This window comes from Nesoenas mayeri (assembly GCF_963082525.1).
Source record: "Nesoenas mayeri genome assembly, chromosome: 8".
NCBI lineage: Eukaryota > Metazoa > Chordata > Aves > Columbiformes > Columbidae > Nesoenas > Nesoenas mayeri.
The window spans coordinates 26,176,722-26,195,331 of NC_137554.1; the positions used below are offsets into that span (position 1 = coordinate 26,176,722).

General features: G+C 47.0%; 1 protein-coding gene across 2 annotated transcripts in view; it reads right to left on the minus strand.

Annotated features, from left to right (window-relative positions):
- The window catches only part of WLS (Wnt ligand secretion mediator), a gene marked incomplete at both ends in the record, with an annotated part of 32,061 nt that extends 14,958 nt beyond the window's left edge, over positions 1–17,103 (minus strand). Inside the window, 2 exons of one of the 2 annotated variants that reach the window (XM_080349126.1) lie at positions 2,600–2,872; positions 16,998–17,103. In XM_080349126.1, coding sequence (XP_080205252.1) covers positions 2,600–2,872; positions 16,998–17,103 — 379 coding nt within the window. The remainder of the gene's footprint in view (positions 1–2,599; positions 2,873–16,997) is intronic. The other variant, XM_080349127.1, reaches the window with a different exon arrangement.
- Between the last annotated feature and the right edge of the window lie 1,507 nt (positions 17,104–18,610).

The window sequence follows — 18,610 nt, forward strand, 5'->3', positions numbered from 1 at the left end:
AGATGGACAATCAGCAGGACACCATGTCAGTGCCAGAGGCCACTTAACACCGACCATTTGCTTCCCGCAGTCCCTGCAAACACAGCAGTTTGCACTGTGGAAAGAGCCAGGTCCTGCTCGCGTATGTCACCATCCTTGTGAGCAGCACTGAGATCTCCCATTGCAGCTTTTGCTGTGGTTTTGAGATAACTTCATCTCATTTCTCTGCCCATTGTGTTTCCCGGAGAACCTGGGTACTGAAGTAGCTTTTTCCTCAGAGAAACAGCAAGTCTGAGACTCTCCCAGCTTTCTGTGATGGATAAAGAGGAGGGAGATAGCTCAGCTTCTAAACATCCACATTTCACAAACATCCACATTTCAAAAAAACATTTCTAAACATCTGGATTTTGAAAGTCCAGAGCAAGTTCCCAAGGCGAATGTGACTCAGGCTGGTGGAGTCACCGTCCCTGGAGGGGCTGGACGGACAGCAGATGAGGTTCTCAGGGACATGGGTTAGAGGGGGACTTGGCAGTGCTGGGTTAATGGCTGGACTCAATGATCTTAAAGGTCTTTTCCAAACAAAACAATTCTGTGTCTCCTGGGCTGACGGGCACAGATCCCGGGGTCTTTCAGGATGCCCAGCCCCCTGAGTAAGCTCTCCCACTCCCCACATCTCAGATTTAAAGCTTAAGAGAAGCAACTCAAATTGTTGATTTAAAAGAAGAAATGAGGTTATTTCACATCTTCAGGGTTGCATTTTTTGATGAGCTAATTGCAGCTACCTGCTCAACAAAGCTCTTCACACTAATGCAAAGTTAGCAGCAAGATACAGAGACACATATGCAATTATTTTGCCTTAACATGATTTATTATTATTTTTTTAAAATCTGTTACTATAGAATCTAGGAAGCAAGAAACGTGTTACTCACTAATTTCTTAGATTTTACACTTAATTTACATCTGCCTTCAGCTTAGCACAAAGCATAGGAAAGTAACGTTTTAAAATGCTTCCTTCAGCCAATAAAAGAAAATTTTCAAGATATGCCATATAAGCCCCCTCCACAAGAAGTATTCAAGTGCCTCATCTCCAAACGCTTCCTATAAACAAAGAACAGCAGCAGCTACTGAACTGGTAATGACCAGGACCTGAGTGTTTCCCAGCTGGCCAGGCTCCCCTCCAGACCTCACTTTTGTGACCCAAAGGGTGGCCCAAGACAAGCTTTTCTGCTTTTGAATCTCAAAAAAAAGCCCCCACCTTTGAATGACCTGTTCACTGAACAGCACAAAGAATGACTTGAAGACACTGAGCTTGCAGGAGAAATACTGTGAAAAGCTTGTTTAGCATTTTAGCAACCTGTGTGCTCAGCCAGTTACTGATTCCCACTCAGCAGTTTGACTTCAAATGCCTCAGAATAAAGTGTTATTTCTCTAAATGCAATAATCTATTGAAGTCTAAGCAGCTGAGGTTTTAATAAAGTTACAAAGCTACTGTTCAGAGATAATTACAGGGTTAAGCATACATATGCAGGCTTTAAACAATCTCATTTTAACTTATCTCAGTGACGCTACATTAAGCGGTGAGGAAGGAACAGGTCTGCACTGAACAGGCAAGGTCGGAGGACACGGAAAGCTGCTGCAGAAGCTCCAGCAGATCCCAGTGATCTGCCTGCAGCCCCCAGCACCCCTGCTTTTTGTTCTGTGTTTCATGTAATTTATCTTCTTCCAGGTACAGAGGGTGCATTCCAGTAACACAGCTTCTTCCACAGTTCTTATACCTGTACAGTTTTCGGACCACTGTATAGCCTCAAGGCCAGAAGGTATTTTCCATCTGCCTGTACCAAATACTAGCAAATAAAACATCTCGCAATGACTGACAGGATGTAGGGCAACTATTTCAGTTCAAACTGAAGAAGTTATTATCGTGAAAAAGGCTCAGTAAATAAACAACTCTTCTGCAGCTGGTGCCCGAAGGAGAGTGCATGCTTAAACACTCAGTCATGAGCTCCTCATGTAAACTTATGGATCAATAATTTCATTTACTAATTGCTTTGGCTCACAGGCATCACACAGAAGTATTTGGCAAACATGGAGAAAAATACCACAGCCTAAATTCTTCAGCACTGGGAAACCAGTTCAAGTCTTTGTATAAAGGATTTTTGGAGCAAGGACAGGCTGGGCAAGTGCAGAACCAGCACGAGGGATGGGATCATGTAGAAGAAGGAGGAAAGAGGCAGATGAAAGGGTTGGGCTGTATTACCAACTGCAAACCATTCCTGTGTGTGCTCAGCGTCCTGGCATATTTTGTAAAACTATATGAAACCTGCGAGTGTATGCTGTGGAAGAGAATCGCTGGGCTTAAACCAGTACAGCTGCTGATGGTCTACAAACTTCAAAACCTGCTCACCATCTGCTTAGCTACTCACCGGATACACCACCAGCACCAACAGCTCTCCATGCAAAGATATGAAATGCCAAATTACCAATTCTCACCTTTAGAACGTGCTCCTGCTCACCTCACTGTGTGGAAGCACTGTACCAGTTAACATACAGTGCAGGAGAAAAACAACTTTAAGAGATTAGACCCCCATCAGCATCTAGTGAGTGATGGAGTGTAACTTACTGAGGTCGTTGTCCATCTTGTAGGCAATGTCCAGCTGCATGATGAACAGCATGAACTGGAACCAGGGGCTCATCTCCTTGCTGGGGAGGGGGACGTGTACGGCAAAGACAATGTCATTGGCTTCGATTTGCCGGCTCACCGCCTCGTCAAAGTCCTTGAGCTTCTCGCAGTGGTTGGGTCCCCAGGGCATCAGCCACTTGGTTTTGTGGTGGTTTTTTCTCACATCAATGCACTTCACTGACATGTAAGGAACAGCTGTGGTGGGGCTGGGAGCTGCAAATGGAAGAGAAGAACATTTTTAGGATCTTGAGTTACCTTATATAGCATCTTCCCCATCAAATACGCAGGTCCCCACTCAACTATTCAAAAACAATTTAAAGTTAATGCATCAAATGATTCTCCTTCACAGCTCCTTGAGCTTGCAGTTAAGTAATTATGTTTATTACATCTACAGACATATTACTGACTTTGTAGTGGGATCAAATTAGGATTAGCTGAAGCAGTGGGAATCTGCCAGTCCAGTCTCAGATACCTCAGTTGCACCAAAATCACAAAGAAGGCTCCTGGCATCTTTTCCTGTGCATACACTCTTGCAGTTTTCTCACTTGAGTAAATCCACTTGCAAAGCATGTGGCTATCACAAAGCCAGAGAGATGAACTGAGCCCAGATCTCGTGGTCCTGCAGAGCAGGACAAGGCTTCCTGCAGGGATCTGAACCATGTATGGCCACACGCTCCCTTGGGCATGAGGCTCATCTCGCTGCTCAATCATGCCATTATCTTTAAAAAACAGCCAGCACCGATACACTGGATATTGCTGTGTTAATCTTTCCTGTACTTACTCTCAGGTCCAGCAGTGCTCAGCTCTGCCGTATGTCAAGTAAAGATCCATAAAATCACAGGATGGTTTGTGCTGAAGGGCCCTTCCCAGCTCCCCCAGTGCCACCCCTGCCATGAGCAGGGACATCTGCATCAGCTCAGGTTGCTCAGAGCCCCGTCCAGCCTGGCCTGGGATGTCTCCAGGGATGGTTCATCTACCACCTCTCTGGGAACCTGGGCCAGGCTCTCACCACCCTCAGTGCACTTCCCTGGGCCACAACTGTCTCATTTCCTGAAGGGACAATGAACCTTGCAGCAGGTGGCACTGCCACCGCTTCACCCCCTCTTTACCTGGTGGTCCATCCTCATCCCAACACAACCCGATTCAGTAAGGTCAGCAAAGCATCTTCAGAAAACCAAGCTGAATGCAAACAGGTTTCTCTCCTGCAAGGCTATCACACATGCACTGGTCCCACCTCCATCACACAGCTGCTGCTTAAACAAGGACATGAGTTATCCCAAATCCTTGCAAAGGGGGATCTCACCCAGCCCGGGGCCATCGCCAACATCTGCTGGCTGCAAATGTGCTGTGGGAGCTGTCTCGCCCTACCCAAAACTCCCTACGTGGAAGGCATGGGGTAACTGGCCACCTCCATGATGCTCCAAAGGTCATTCCTCAGCCACTGCTGCTAATGGGAGAGAAACATTCTGTGTGAAGGTACCTCTTCCTTCTGCTTTAAGTCAGGTATGAACTAATGACTATCAGAGCAGAAGATTTCTCTGTTTTTTCCCCCCAGCCAAATTTTTTTAAAAATCTTGGCTCTGAAGTGCTCCCCAAACTCTGCCCTGGCCCCATGCCCTCAGCCGGTGACAAGGCTCAGTGCATGGGCACAAGACACATTTTCATTGTATCAATATAACCTACAACATCCCAGAACAGCCAGTTAAAACTACGGAGGATTCTATTCCTTGTGCTTTACATCAAACAGAAACTCTGAAGTACAAATAGAGATGAAAGCAGAAAGGAAATGCATTCCACCTTCAGCTAGAATTGCAGCAAACACCCTCAAATCTGAGAGGAAGGCTTTTTAAAACTCCAATATAAACTTTGCTCTTCCATGCAAAGAACTCTTATGACAGTGGTTGTGTCCTATTTCCAATATCATGTGGGAAATAAGTATTTTAATGCATCACAGAACTGGCAAACCATGAGGTTGAGCAGAGTTTGGGATGCTCCAGTTTCCCATCTCCTGTATGATCCAAGCAGCTTCCATGGGTCAGAAAGTCGAGCGACCGGGTCAATAATTCCCCTGTCCCTCAGAGACCTATTCCCCTTTTGTCACAGAAAGAAATATTTTTCTGCACAACAGCCAGCTCAACACATTTTAATGTCCAATACTTTCCACTGCAGTTAAACCAGCACTGTCCTATTTTCTGAATATTAGCAGGAAGGTACCACTGGTCATGCGGTAATGAAATCCCTCCAGCTTCACAGGTTTTGGGAAGCAGGTGGAACACGTTAACCCCTTCTTTTTAAGCTGTTAAAAGGTTTTACTTGATTTCTGTTTTCACCAGAACTTGAAGAAACTGGAGTTATGCAACGCACGTTTCTTACGAAATGGCATTTATGAAAAACCCCAAACTATCCAGCCCTTTTCAAAAATGAAAATAAGGCTCAAAATTAAAAAAATGTAAGCACAAATTTAACCTAATGACAGAATAAAGCAGTAACACAAGTGATAAGCACTGAAATGCTCCTTACTGTGAGTTAAAACAGAACTGGCATATAGAATAGCAGACATGCAAGGATATAGAATAATAGAGAAGCTGAATGTTGAGGTTTCCAGGGAAAAGGCACCAGGGTGGTCACGTAAAATTGGGGACAAGCCAGTCAGCCCGCAGGCTCCTGCGGAAAGCTATTGTCACATTGTCACCATCCTCATTTTGACAGATGGTCCAGGGCTTCCCAAACAGACCACCCCAAAACCTCCAGCAGCAATGAACAACACCCGACCTACAAACTGCAAGTACTTCAATGGGAAATCACTAAAATGGAGCAACACCCCCCCAGGCAGTACGGGCTCTCGGCACACCAACATCCCCAGCTGCACTGGGGGATCCAGCCCCTGGACACAGCATCCCCACTGCTTTTTGGGATCCCAGCCAGGAGCTCTGTCTCGCAACTCCGCTAATGCGCCACCTCGTTAGGAAGATGAGATCTACGCTCCGTCCTATGGGCAGGGGAACAACTCAACTGGCGAGTCAGGAGGAAGTTGTTGTTTATAAACTGCATTTTTTCAAATTATTTTGACGGCAATAAGTTTCTTCTAGCTGAAAAGTAGCATCGCTGCTGGCATAAAGGGATTTGCTCAAGCAGGAACACTTCCAGATTTGTACCTGCTCTTGCTGTCAATCCACAGCCCCAGAACAATCCAGACGCAGAGCGGTGCTGCACCCCAAATCCCCGCTGCACCCCAAACCCCTGCTACACCCCACAGCCCTCTGGGAACCACAGACAACTCCCTAAAACCAACAAATCATTGATACACCAGGAGCAGCAAAACAGAATAAAAATCAAACATTAAAAAAACAAATAGGAAATCTAACTGCAAGGCCAGGATGACTCTAAAGATGTGCCATAAGTGCATAAAACAGTGCAATATTCCTTTATCATGCCTCAATACAGAACCTAGTAAGTGTGGCTAAAACTGCAACTGTAAATCAACATTAGGAATATTGTTGTGAAATAAGCCAGACATGCAGGCCAAGCAATCTGAGCTTTTTAACTCTGACAGATCTTTGTGTGATTTAAAAGCAGGCATTTCTGAATTAAGAGACATTGTTACTTCTACAGAGAAGATGAGTGTTTCTTGCTTTGATGCAACCCATTATAGCCATAAATACATGTTTTCATCACTGACTGATTATGATTTTAAAGACTTGGCATGCTAAATCAAGTGTCCCCTCTGCCAAAGTTACAGCTTTGAGGAGTAAGAGACAATTACTATATATATTCCTGTTCAGGATCTGCACACCAAACAAACGTCGGCACTTGGCTTCCATTACTTGTTTGGCTCCAGTCCCATTAAATTCAAGCGAGTGTTGAACCAAGTGGAAAAAAAATGCTTTGTGAAGCTGCAGCCAAGTCAACTCGCAGTATTACAAAGTGCTATGCAAAACAAAGGCAGCACCGAGGGATTTCAGGGAAAACACGGTGCCAAGCAGGCTGCTCTCAGCCATTCCGCCTGTGGGCTGGTTCAGCTTCAGATATTAAATGATATATGTCAGCCTGTAAATAATTAAATAGCCGTTTGTGCATAACACAGTGGATAAGCTCAGCCTGCGTTCTAGTTGGGGAAGCGCTGCAGCAATGCAGGTGCCCTTAGGAGGGCTGAGCAGGAAAAGAGAGGAGCTGGGCTTTACCAGGAGGGGTTTGCAGGAGCTGGTGCAGAGCACGGATCTCCAGGGGCCACCTCAAACAGGAGCCAGCCAGGCAAGCCTCCAGCAATCACCAAATCACTCCGGTTAGAAGGGGCCTCAGAAGATATCTAGCCCAACCTGAGATTATCTAGCACCCTACCCAGTTGCATCTCAAAAACCTCCAGTGATGGGGACTCTGCAATTGGTATCTATCAGTTCACAAGACCTCTTCAATTGTTCAACTTCCAAAAAAGAAGAACTTGATCACCATTACAAGAGCCACGTTCTCACAGCCAGCCACATTTAATTTGCTTGTTTCCCTCCTGCAGACACACAGACAATCGTAGTCGATTTTTCTGGTTTTGCTACGCTGAAGTAGAAGGGTACGCAGTTGAAGGAGCCCTGGCATGGGGCAGAGACCCCATCGCTCCATGGGTGCTGGATGCCGACAGCCGTGGGCACGAGGCCAGCGGAGCTGCTGGCACCGTCGCTGGGTCTGTCCAACCTCCCTACTTAAGAGAATAAACTTCCCACAGACAAGTTAAGAGACAGGATGATTCACAGCAAACGCTTTCAGGGCACCAGCCGTGATCTCCGAGGAGCCGGCGCGCTGGGACACAGGCAGGGGTGACTGCCCCCACCAGAACCCTCCTCAGGTCTGATGGGACAAACCTTGGTTAAATCTTCCTTAAAGGCCCAGGCAAGCACCAGCAGGAAAATACCAGCCATGTCTGAGCAACCTCTCTTTCGCAGTTCACTGCTTTTCATACTAGTTTGGAGAGGGAAAACAGTTTCCTCTTTGAAGCTTGTTTGCATTTATGCTATAAACACATTTGCTGTAAAGGTACGTGGTGACCAGCTGGTCCGTACACTGCTGGGGAAGCCGCCCACTCCACCTCCTCCAGAAGAGGCTTTGTAGGCACCTGTCTCGTTGCAAAAACACCAGGGTTACCCCAAATGACATGGGTCACAGCAGACCCTGCCAAGGACACATGGCTCCTTGCCATGGTTTTAGCCCGGGAGCACCTGCAAACAATGATTCCTCATGAGCCTTCAAAGCCATTTCAGCTGCATCCTACAGACTGAAGCAACTCTTGCATTTCAATCCCAGCAAGACTTTTCTCAAAAAAAATTGAGAAATTTTTCAATATGGTATTTTAAAATACCATATATCCAATGGTACATTAGCTCAAGAATATAGATTTTTCTTGAGCTTTGTCCCCAAGAAACAGCAGCAGTTAAAAGTAAGAGAGACATTTAGTGCAGGAGGGACAGCCAGAAGTTGAATTGCTTTCAGTTTTTAATGATCCAAAACTACTCAGTCTTGTGCTGAACTGGTAGCAATGTTTCACCTGAAGATGATAGTGTTCTAGAATAACTTCAAATAAACAGATCTGCAGGAGACATCTCAGCATACCTTACATCTACAGAGAGGTCAGATGTGATGACCTGATTCAGCAGTTGTCATGAGCTGGTTGCTCAGCACTGGACACCATTCTCATTGCCAAGAGAGAGGATTTGTCTCCCACATCTAAACTGGAATTGAAATTCTTTCACATCATGTAGACTAAACAAGAGTCTGAGTGGCAGCAAACAGCCACAGTGATTCGTGGCACAGCTTGGACACCCAACGTGGCTTCTGCCCCATAATGAAACCTACAGCTGAAGAAATCAAGCATCCTGCCCCAAAAAACACTGCACCTTCAAATTTCTCAGAGGGGGGAAAAAAAGTGAGTTAAAACAATTAGGTCTTTAAGGAGAGAAGAAAGGAAAGCCGCCTTTCTCCAAACAGCTATCAATCTTTAATGAACACCCTTTCACATCTCTGTGCCACAAGCAGAACTTGTTCCTACCCATCGCTTGGGCTGACATCTCCTGCAAAGTGTGTTAGTGATGGTCTGTGGGAACAGGCGAGGGCACATGGAACAGAGAAATCCCATTTAGACAAACTCCAGCAGCATTCATAGCCCACTGGACTTACCCTGAAAGATGTCAGCAAGTAGCACGGAGCAGCTGTCAAACTATTTTTATTTAATTATTTTAATTCTCAAAGCCCTGGTTCAAGGCTTGTCAGCTTTAACATCTCTCTAGTACAGCAATTAGTACCTTTCCTTTAGTTTCAGCTACACTGTCCTTGAATCGATCTATTTCTATTAACATGTAAGTATTCATCCACCCTTTTATCTTCTGAGAAAAAAAAAAAACCCAAACAATAAGATCACACCTGTAAATGGAGGAACTCAGGAGATATTCCTCCAAGAAACACTATTCCTCTGTACTTAGACTTTATTTTACTGTAAGCGAGCTCAATTTTTCAATATTTTCATTTTACAATATTACATATGCTTAGAATTGCATGAGAGCCACCATCACTCAGTTTATTAATTTCAATACATTAAGTAGATCTTCAAAAAAGCTCCTGCAGTAAACCTAGTTCTTTTCCACTCCCACGGGAATATTACCTCTGATATATATTTTGTACCTTCTCATCTCAAATACCTACAGCATTTCAAATTAACTACTGACCCTTGCTCTCGCACCATAAACAAGCCCTTTAGAAAATCTCAATTGCATTGTGTCTACATTGATTAAAGCTTGAATCCTACTGACCTCATGTGGTGTTAACTTCTCCCATGCACCAGGAATATTCTGCTTTTCTACTCAATTACCCCCTTCTGTGCGGAGCCATCACTGCCCCTGAGCACACACAATGGGCTTCTGCTTCATTACACTAACCAACAGCAGGACAGGAATAAACAAGCTAATTTATCATCCAACAGACTCAGCTTTTCCAACCAGGATGGTAAGAACCTGAATAACATTATCTATACTTACTATTTATAAATATATACTTATTGCAGCATGGAAGTCTTCTACCTTCTTTCCTGACCTCAATGCTACTGGTTTAGTGTGTTAATGAGTGACCACTAACGCCATCTTTAAATTACTATTTTTTATTACTAGTTACTATTCCATGAGCTACATGAAAGCCTTTTTCAAACACTGCAGCAGCTTTTATATGCAGAAGTGCTATACATTGAAATAATCTAATTAATCTTAAAACAATATAAATCACTACCAACTGGAAACCCGCTCCCCCTGGGAAAGGTATTTCTTTCTTATCATTTGACTTCAAGCTTTACCAAGACTAGGGCCCTTTAAAGCCCCACAACACCATTTCCATCCTTATTTACAGTGGGAGCTGCCAGATGTACTGTTGTAGCTGAAGACCCTTATTTCTCTTGTGTCCAATAGATTTATTGATAGTATAGGTTTCCCTTGTTTGTTTGTTTCAGACCATAAGAATGAACCTGAACAAACCACAAAGCCTAGTTTGCATCACATAATCCCAGGTTGGGATGGACCTCAAGGAACATCTGCCCCAACCTTTCCTGGCACAAGCCCGGTCTAGAAAAGCTGGCCCAGCACCCTGTCCAGCCCAAGGTCAGGTTCTGCACACAGGTCTCCTGCTCTTACTGTGTTTTTGACGAATTTCTACACTTTCTCAGCTTCTGATATCCATGCAGTAGCTACAGATGTGTTTGCACATGTGTCGGTGGGGGGGTGGTTGTTGTTTTGGGGGTTTTTTTTGCTCAAGGTTTGTTTTTCAATGCTGCATTTGCAGCTTTGGGCCTTCCCTCACAGATTATTCCTTGGCCCCAGCACACCACAAAGCAAGAAAACCTTAGAGGCAACAGAATACAAGTATTAATACATGAATGTTTGCTAGATAACTGCACCAATGACCTCCACAGTTCACACAGAGATGCAACAGCATCAACAAATGCAAAAAGCACTCGTAGTACGAGTTACATACATGCAGAAATACATATTGAAAAATATTTTATTTAAAAGGGAAAAAAGAGAAGGCAGAATTGATTTACTAATTGCCACAGTTTGATCTTCTTCAAGCCATCCTTTGTCAACTTTTGACTCAGATGAAGCACCCAGCCAAGATCTTAAATCCCTGCAGAGGTTGAAAATAGGGGTATGCCCTGATGTTATCCAGCAGCTTTTGCTCCCCCCCCGAGGGACAGCCTGAAACTCTGCAAATCCCACAGCACAGATAACAAGATATCTTGAAACCCTCAGTACTCAGATATGTAAAGAATTTCATCTGCATTTGAATGGGAGGGAGCAGATCCTGGGGCCCTTCCCCAGGCCGGGCCCTGGGACACCCTGTGCCCTTCAAAGGCTGCCCGGGCCCACCACAGAGTTGTAACTTGACTTCAAAGACTGTAAATGTTATTTACTAAACAAAAAACTTCCTGCTGAAACTTGCAAAGTGCAGAGAGGCAGCGCGACCAGGGCCTGGTGAGCGCTCAGGTCGTGTTTAAAACCAAGCCCGTTTAGCTAGTACCAACACTAAAGAAAAGAGGAACAGCAAGAGGACTGTCCTCTCCACCTAAATTCTGACACAGAGTTTCTCTGATGCATCTCTCTCAAGGTAACTGCAGTTTGCAAGTGATGAAAAAGCACAAAAACCCAAGCACCCCAGAGGATTTACAGGCTCCTCAGGCCCCCAGCATGGACATTTCTGCCTGGGAACTCTCAATTTCTGGCACATTTGCCCATTCAGCTACAGTTACAGCTCTTAAAAAAAGAAGAATTGAGCAGACCTAAACTAAACAGACATGACCTTTCGTGTCTGCTTTTTCATCAGCTCCCAGTGCTTCTGCCAAGGCTGCAGTGCTGCAGGAATGTGTCTATACAGAGGAGTTTATTGGCATTCACGGCCACGGTGCAGCACTGACCTATTCAGCACAGCTTGCCCATCTTCTGGAGGGGCCAGCGATGAAAGAAAGTCAGGCTCAGAAAAATGGTCTTTGTCCGGGAGCCCACAGACACTCTTTCCTAGCAGGGCTGCATCCACATGCCTCAGAAATCAGAGCGTCTCTCCCGCCAAAAGATCAGTTCAGCCCTGAGAAGGTAATGAAATCCGAGGAAAGAAAATTAAATCCTGGGAACTCTCTGCTCAGGAGCCAAATCAGACATTTAGATAATGAACTGGAATTGTTGATAGCTGCTCAGCCATTTATACACATGACTCATTATCTCGCTGGGTGAGACACACAAGTAAGAGTTTTATTTGCTCCAGTCAAAACAATTCTGCTTTTTTTCAACCTTAAGCTAAGGCACAGGAGCAGTGAACCTGCACCTTCTTAAATGCATCCTCCTCATCTGTAAGACTCATGTGCTAAATAAATACCTCCACTTTTCCAATCAGTTAAATTTGTAAAGTGTATGGGTGTGCACTGGACTTCCAGCACTTAACTGTGCATGTGCCTGCTCCTGGACTTTGTCTCCACTGCAGAGAGGTTCTCCTGCATTCAGTTGGCCCGTCTGAACTGAAACCAAGATAATCTGTGACTTGGGACTGACTCAGAGGCTGCAGGTTTGTACATCTGCCCAGCCTCTGTGGTGATCCAGCAGCACAAAGCCCACCAAGATGCAGGGAACCCAGCCTGGGTACCGGCAGCACCCAGGAGCATTTTAAAAACTGACCGACACTTTGGGACTTGATTAATACAAAATCTATCTCCATAAACTCTGGACATATTTGAGCAGTAAAATGTTGGGCTTTTTTCTTTTTTAAATACAGTCTATAAAAATGAATTCCAGGATGCACAGGAAATTACAAAGAGGGACACCATCAACAGCTTCCCACAAGATATACAGAGGAAGATAATTTGTAATAAAACGCTTTGGTTTAAAGGAAACCAAGAGGCATGAAGCCCACACTAGAATCACGTCAGCTTTCCAGAGACACTAAACTTCCCTCACTGTGCCAGCAGTCAGAAGCAGAGGACACAAGCTGTCCTGAGGCCCTAGAGCAGCTGCTGGGGTGACCTCCATGGGAATACCCTGCTCAAAAATCCCAGTAACAAGCTGGGCCAGGCAGATGCTGTGGGAAGGTTTGTTCTCATGCCACATCCAAGGCCATCACCAGTTAACCCAGTTTCTCGTGCTGGTCAGCACAACACAAGGGCTGGTGGCACCGCTGGACAGCCAGGAGATCAGACACCTGCTCAACCCACACCGTACATCTCAAAGGCAGCACAAACACGTGCAGAGTACGCAAGGGCTCCCAGGAATGCTGGCACGACTGTAAATTAGCTGCAGCCTAATTTCTCACAAACATTAATGATGTCTTGAATGATAACAGAAAACATTCCTGTTTGATCCCATCCTCCTGTATCTATGCTATCACTCATAGCAGCATGGTGAAGATGACACTTTTTACAACTAATTTTATGGATCACGTTTTGTCAAATACTGGTACATACTAAGAAAACACGTAACACACAATCCAGAAGTGTAACCTTCAAACAAGACATTTACCAGGGAACAGACACCAGAAAAGGGCCTGAAAACAGGTCGGTTTGAGATAGCGACAATCCCAGTTTTCTGGAGCCACAGCACAAAGACACAGCTCAATAAAAGTCGCTTTTGAGGTGTTTTCTCACTCCCTCGCTTTGCAAAGCTGCCTTAGACCGCTCCTGGAGCTGCACCCCAGCAAGGGAATGACTCCCTTACATGTACATCTCATGCTTTGCCAACATACAGTTCAAAGCAAAATCCATGTGAGAGCTGAATAGAGCCCTGCTCCCAAATAAAAGAGCTGTTGGAAATCTGCAGGCCATATGAAAACTCAGACACCATTGCAGTTTACTGGTCAAAAACTAGCTAGAGAACCACCACTAGCAGAAAACCTCAATTTCAGAAAAACGAAGCTTTGTTGTCGTATCAGGTACCAATGCGTTGCATTTGTGTGTTTTGGACCCGGACAAGTAATCTGTTAAAATAGAGCACTTAGTCATTGTTTTGAAACATGACCTAACTGACTGCTAAAGGAAAGGCTGGTTTAGCTTTGTAGCCGTGTTCCACTCGTGTACATATTTTGGTTTGTCTAGACCTGAATAAACTAAAATAACTAGATTCTCGTTGTCTCTTCAGCGTTCCTGGTCTGGTTTGATCCAGTGCGCTATTTCAGTGACACCTCAACTCCCGTCCTACCTTGTGTCACACCTCACAGAAGGGCAGCCGTCCCCTGTCATTGCTGCCAGAGCTATTGGCACTTGGAGCTTTCAATCGCATTGCTTCGCTCTCCACTTACTGTCCCAAGCCATGCTGCAGAAAAACACCAGCCATCGACTCCTTTCTCACCAGATGCCTCTTAGAAAACACCACAAGCTAGGGACAGGCTAAAAGGACAAGGACCCCGAACTGTGGGCCCCAGCTGTGATCCAAAAACTGGTCACAAGCCGCCAGCTTAGAGCTTCCAGGGACACAGGGGCCCCAATAACAAGGCATTCCAGGGGGCTAATTCCTGGGAAGAGCTTCATGCAGACCCCTGGGCTGGGACACCCAGCTCCTGTGTGATGGGGCCAGATGTTGGGGACCACACATCATTCACACATAAGAACAGCATCCTGGCATGTATCAAGAACAGTGTAGCCAGCAGGCCCAGGGCAGTCACCGTCCCCTGTGCTGGGCACTGGGGAGGCCAAACCTTGAATCCTGGGGGCAGTTTTGGGCCCCTCAGGACAAGGAAGCCCTTGAGGTGCTGGAGTGAGTTGAAAGAAGGGAACGGAGCTGGAGCACAAGTGTGATGGGAGCAGCTGAGGGACCTGGGGGTTCAGCTGGAGAACAGGAGCTGAGGGGAGACCTTCTGATCTCTGAACTGCCTGAAAGGAGGTTGGAGCCAGGGGGGTCGGGCTCTGCTCCCAAGGAACAAGTGCCAGGACAAGAGGAAATGGCCTCAAGTTGCGCCAGGGGAGGCTGAGGTTGGATCTGGGGAACAATTTCTTCCCCAAAGGGCTGTGGGGCATTGGAACAGGCTGCCCAGGGCAGTGGTGGAGTCACCATCCGTGGAGGGGTTGGACAGATAGAGATGAAGTTCTCAGGGACATGGGGTAGTGACAAGGGTGGGGTAATGGTTGGACTCGATCTTGAGGGTCTTTTCCAACCAAAATGACTCTAGGATTCTAACTTACAGCTGTGTCACAGGCTTCCAGGAGTGCTGGGGAGCCCATCAGTGCAGCTGTCCCACCACCACTGGAGTGAAGAGGGGATGAGCCTCTTAATGCATCCAAATGTGGTAAATGCATCCAATGTGGTAAATACTGTAGAGGAAAAACCAGTTTGCGTGATTGTTTAGTGCAGTTTTATCTGCTAAAAGATCAGAAGTGGGGGTTTCCAGCAATTAAACAAAGCCTGCCCACAACCCTCCCACAGGACTTGCCCGCAAAGCATCTAAGTTCTTCCATCTCCCAATCCCTACAAACCTGAAGAGAAACACTTCTGTTTATTCCCTATAAAGCTAAACACAAACATATCTGTTTATCATCTTTGTCCCCAAATGAAAACAGAACCGGGGCTTTCTGATCAACACTTTTGCACAAGCAACTTTTTTTTTAAACTTAGAAGTGAGATGCTACTAGAAAAAAAAACGCTTTTAAGACAAACACTGAGCATGACTTCTCTGCACAACACAGGTCAAGACATTTACACTTTAATGAATCAGTGTTGAGTTCAGCATCTGCTCTAGAACCAGCTCTTAAAGGAAACAGAAAAACAAAAAAAGGAAAAGCGCCAATTCGGCTCATCTTCAGTGTTGGTTCAGGCCCACAAGACTAGAAAAAGTGCATTTTAATTCAATGTTTGCCACTGACTCCTTTGTGATTAAGCACAGATGAGAACCGAAGCAAGAGAATGAGGGAAACAAAAGTTTTTGAAAATTATGTTCAGCAGAATTCCTACGGCTCTTAAGAAGAGCTAATTAGAGAGGCTACAAATGCAAAGCACTGAAGCGCCTCAGGACACTGAACCTGCTTCCGCAGGAACGGCTGTCGATATTTCTTACATATCTCTCAAATAAAGATCCCTGCGAGAACAAGCCAACTTTATTCCCCCAAATAAAAAGTGTGACTGATTTTCCCGCTGCCCTTGCAGAGCAATGGGACTTCAGTTCCGCACAGTCATTTGGGAAAAGCCCAACAGCCCCAAATCCCGGAGGAAGGGAGTGAATCCCCGGGCCAGCCCTTGGCCCGGGGCGGGGAGCGGGGAGGGTTTGGGCCGGGAATTCCTCTGCAGGGCAGCGCTGGGAAAGAGACACGACCATCAGGACAAGGAGCCGGCGCATAGCTCAGCTGCTTTCTAGTAAAGAAAAAAAATATCCAGAGACTACCCCAAACCCTGCTCTCCTCCATCTTTCTCCTTCCCCAGGCAAAAAATAATAAATCACACCCCCCAGCCCCCAGGGCCTGAGGATTCTGCAGAGCTCATAAATAAACACAATCAGGGCTTAAAAGTTTGAGACGAGGTTTTGCGTGAGAAAAGTCGGGCTGAGCCGCCGGCGTGTGGGGGGGTTGGTGCCACCCGGGGAGCTGTAAAAGGCGGGTGGGGGGACGCGCCCGTTCCCGGGGGGTGTGGAACACCGAGGGGATGGGGGGGTGGGTTTAAGGTCCCCCCTCAAAGCAGCCGTCTGGGTTTGCCGTGAACAGAAACAAACCCCGGCCGACACGGGGGGTTTGGAAGGGCCCCCCCAGGAGAAAGGAGCCCGGACAAAGCGGGGGAGCGGCTGCTGAGTGGGGGCCGGGCTGGCGGGCACCGAAATGCGCCTCCCCCACCCCGCACCCCGCCGGAGCAGCGCCCATTAATTTTCCTCTTTCCTTTTTTTTCCCCCTTTTCTTCTTTACATATATATATTCCAATTATCACTATCGCAAGCGTGGAGGATTCCTCCCGCGGTCGGTTCGGAGGCCGAAAAACGGGGAGGGGCAGAGGTACGAAAAGACCGGAGGAATTTTTTTTAATAAATTCTTTTTTTTTTTTTAAAAGCCAACTTTGCAATGCAAGGCTTGCCTGCGCGATCCGTCGCCATACTGAAGATTTTCCCCCTTTCCTCTTTCTTTAAGTACAGACTAAAACCAGGCCAAAAAAAAAAGAACAAACCCAAAAACTTTTTCTCTGCCCCTTCTTTTCTTGCAGGCACTAGAGTGAAATGTGCACAAAGAGGCCCAGGGAGCCGTGTTTTCTTAACTACAATAGCCGGGCTAATTAGATCATAGGAGCGAGTCAGCGATACTGTAACAAGTAGCTAAACAACGCGAGCGAGGAGAGGAGGAGGAAGGAAAGTTTGCACCTTCGGCACTCACCGATCAGACCTCCCACCAAAAAGGCGATGACTTGGAAAACCAGCAAAATTCCCCCGACGATACACAGCTTTTTGGTGCTCATGTTCTCGATGATGGCCCCAGCCATCTTCACCCGCTTCTAAGCCCCCCCCGCTCCCCCACCCCGAGGCGGGGAAGGGGCCGGGGCCGCGGGGATGGGGCGGACGAGGCTCCGCACTGATTGCCCGGGCCAGCCCGGAGCCGGCTCCCCGCTCCCCGCCGCTTCCAGCCGTGATTGTGCCAGCCGCTCGGCTGCATGTGGCCGCTTTAAAGGAGCTGGAGGCCGGTCACATGATGCCGCCTCCCCCCGCCCCTCCGCGCTCCCGCGGCCCCGCCGCCGGGCCCGGCCCCGCCGGGGTCCCCGGGACTCCCGCTGCACTCCGGGGGTTCGCCCCGGGAAGGGGCCGGAGCCGCCCGGGCAGCCCCGGGAGGCAGCGGGGGGCGCAGCCGCTGTAGGCGGTGCAGGTGAACCCCCCGCTGCTCTGCACCTTCAACACCCGCGCAGCGCCCGCCGAGGAGTTTGGCGGAGACACGAGGAGCGGGCACCGCATCCCGCGGGGACGGACTTTCGAGCGGGGCCTGTTGGCATAGGAGAGGGGGTGATGGTTTTAAACTAAAGGAGGGAGATTCAGGGAGGACACGAGGAAGAAGTGTTGCCCCTGAGGGTGGTGAGAGCCTGTCCCAGGTTGGCCAGAAAGGTGGTGGAGGAACCATCCCTGGAGACATCCCAGGCCAGGCTGGACGGGGCTCTGAGCAACCTGAGCTGGTGAAGATGTCCCTGCTCATGACAGGGGAGGAGCTGGGAAGGTCCCTTCAACCCAAATTATTCTATGATCTCCCCGGCCATCAGCAGCCACATGAAGCTCCATTTCAGCTGAAACAGGCTCTTACATTTTCTCTATTTTTCTCCCCAATGCTTTGTGCCTCCCTCAACACCGCTTTGATTAATCACAGTAGGTCACACAAAGCAGTTCTCTGAGTTTTGCTGCCCTTTGTTTGCCTCCAAATCCCAGCCGAGGGCAGGGACCCTCAAGATGAAAGATGAGTCAAATATTTAGAGGCACAAACCAATAACAATCTGAAACAAATAATAACAAGAAAAAAAAAAAAGTTTAGAAGAAACAATTGCAAAAAAATCCAACAGAAATCACAGTAAGATAGCAGAAGTGTAGGCAATGCAATATGCTAGCCCTAGAGCTGAACCTTCCCGTAAGCTGTTGGGTTTGTTCGGGATACAGGCAGCACCTGGGGCTTATTCACCTCACCTAGCATAATGGGAGCTTTGTGCACCATGATGAGATAGGCAGAAGCACAAAATATGAATCTAGAAATTCTGGGAAGAGCAGAGGGCACGGGGTTTGACTCCTAATGAAAGACTCTCAGAAAGGTTATCCAGACCTTGACCAAACAATGCAAGTAGGTGAGCGCAAGAACTGTATGTGCTTGGTGTTTTGCCGATAGATGTTTAGGAAGAGGTCCCATGCAGAGGGGGGATGTGCCCCTGCCCAAGATCAGGCCTCAGTCACCACCACTAACTTGCTTTCTCTGCACCCATTCCATGACCAGGAGAAGGACCACAGTGGGCAGCTCACACC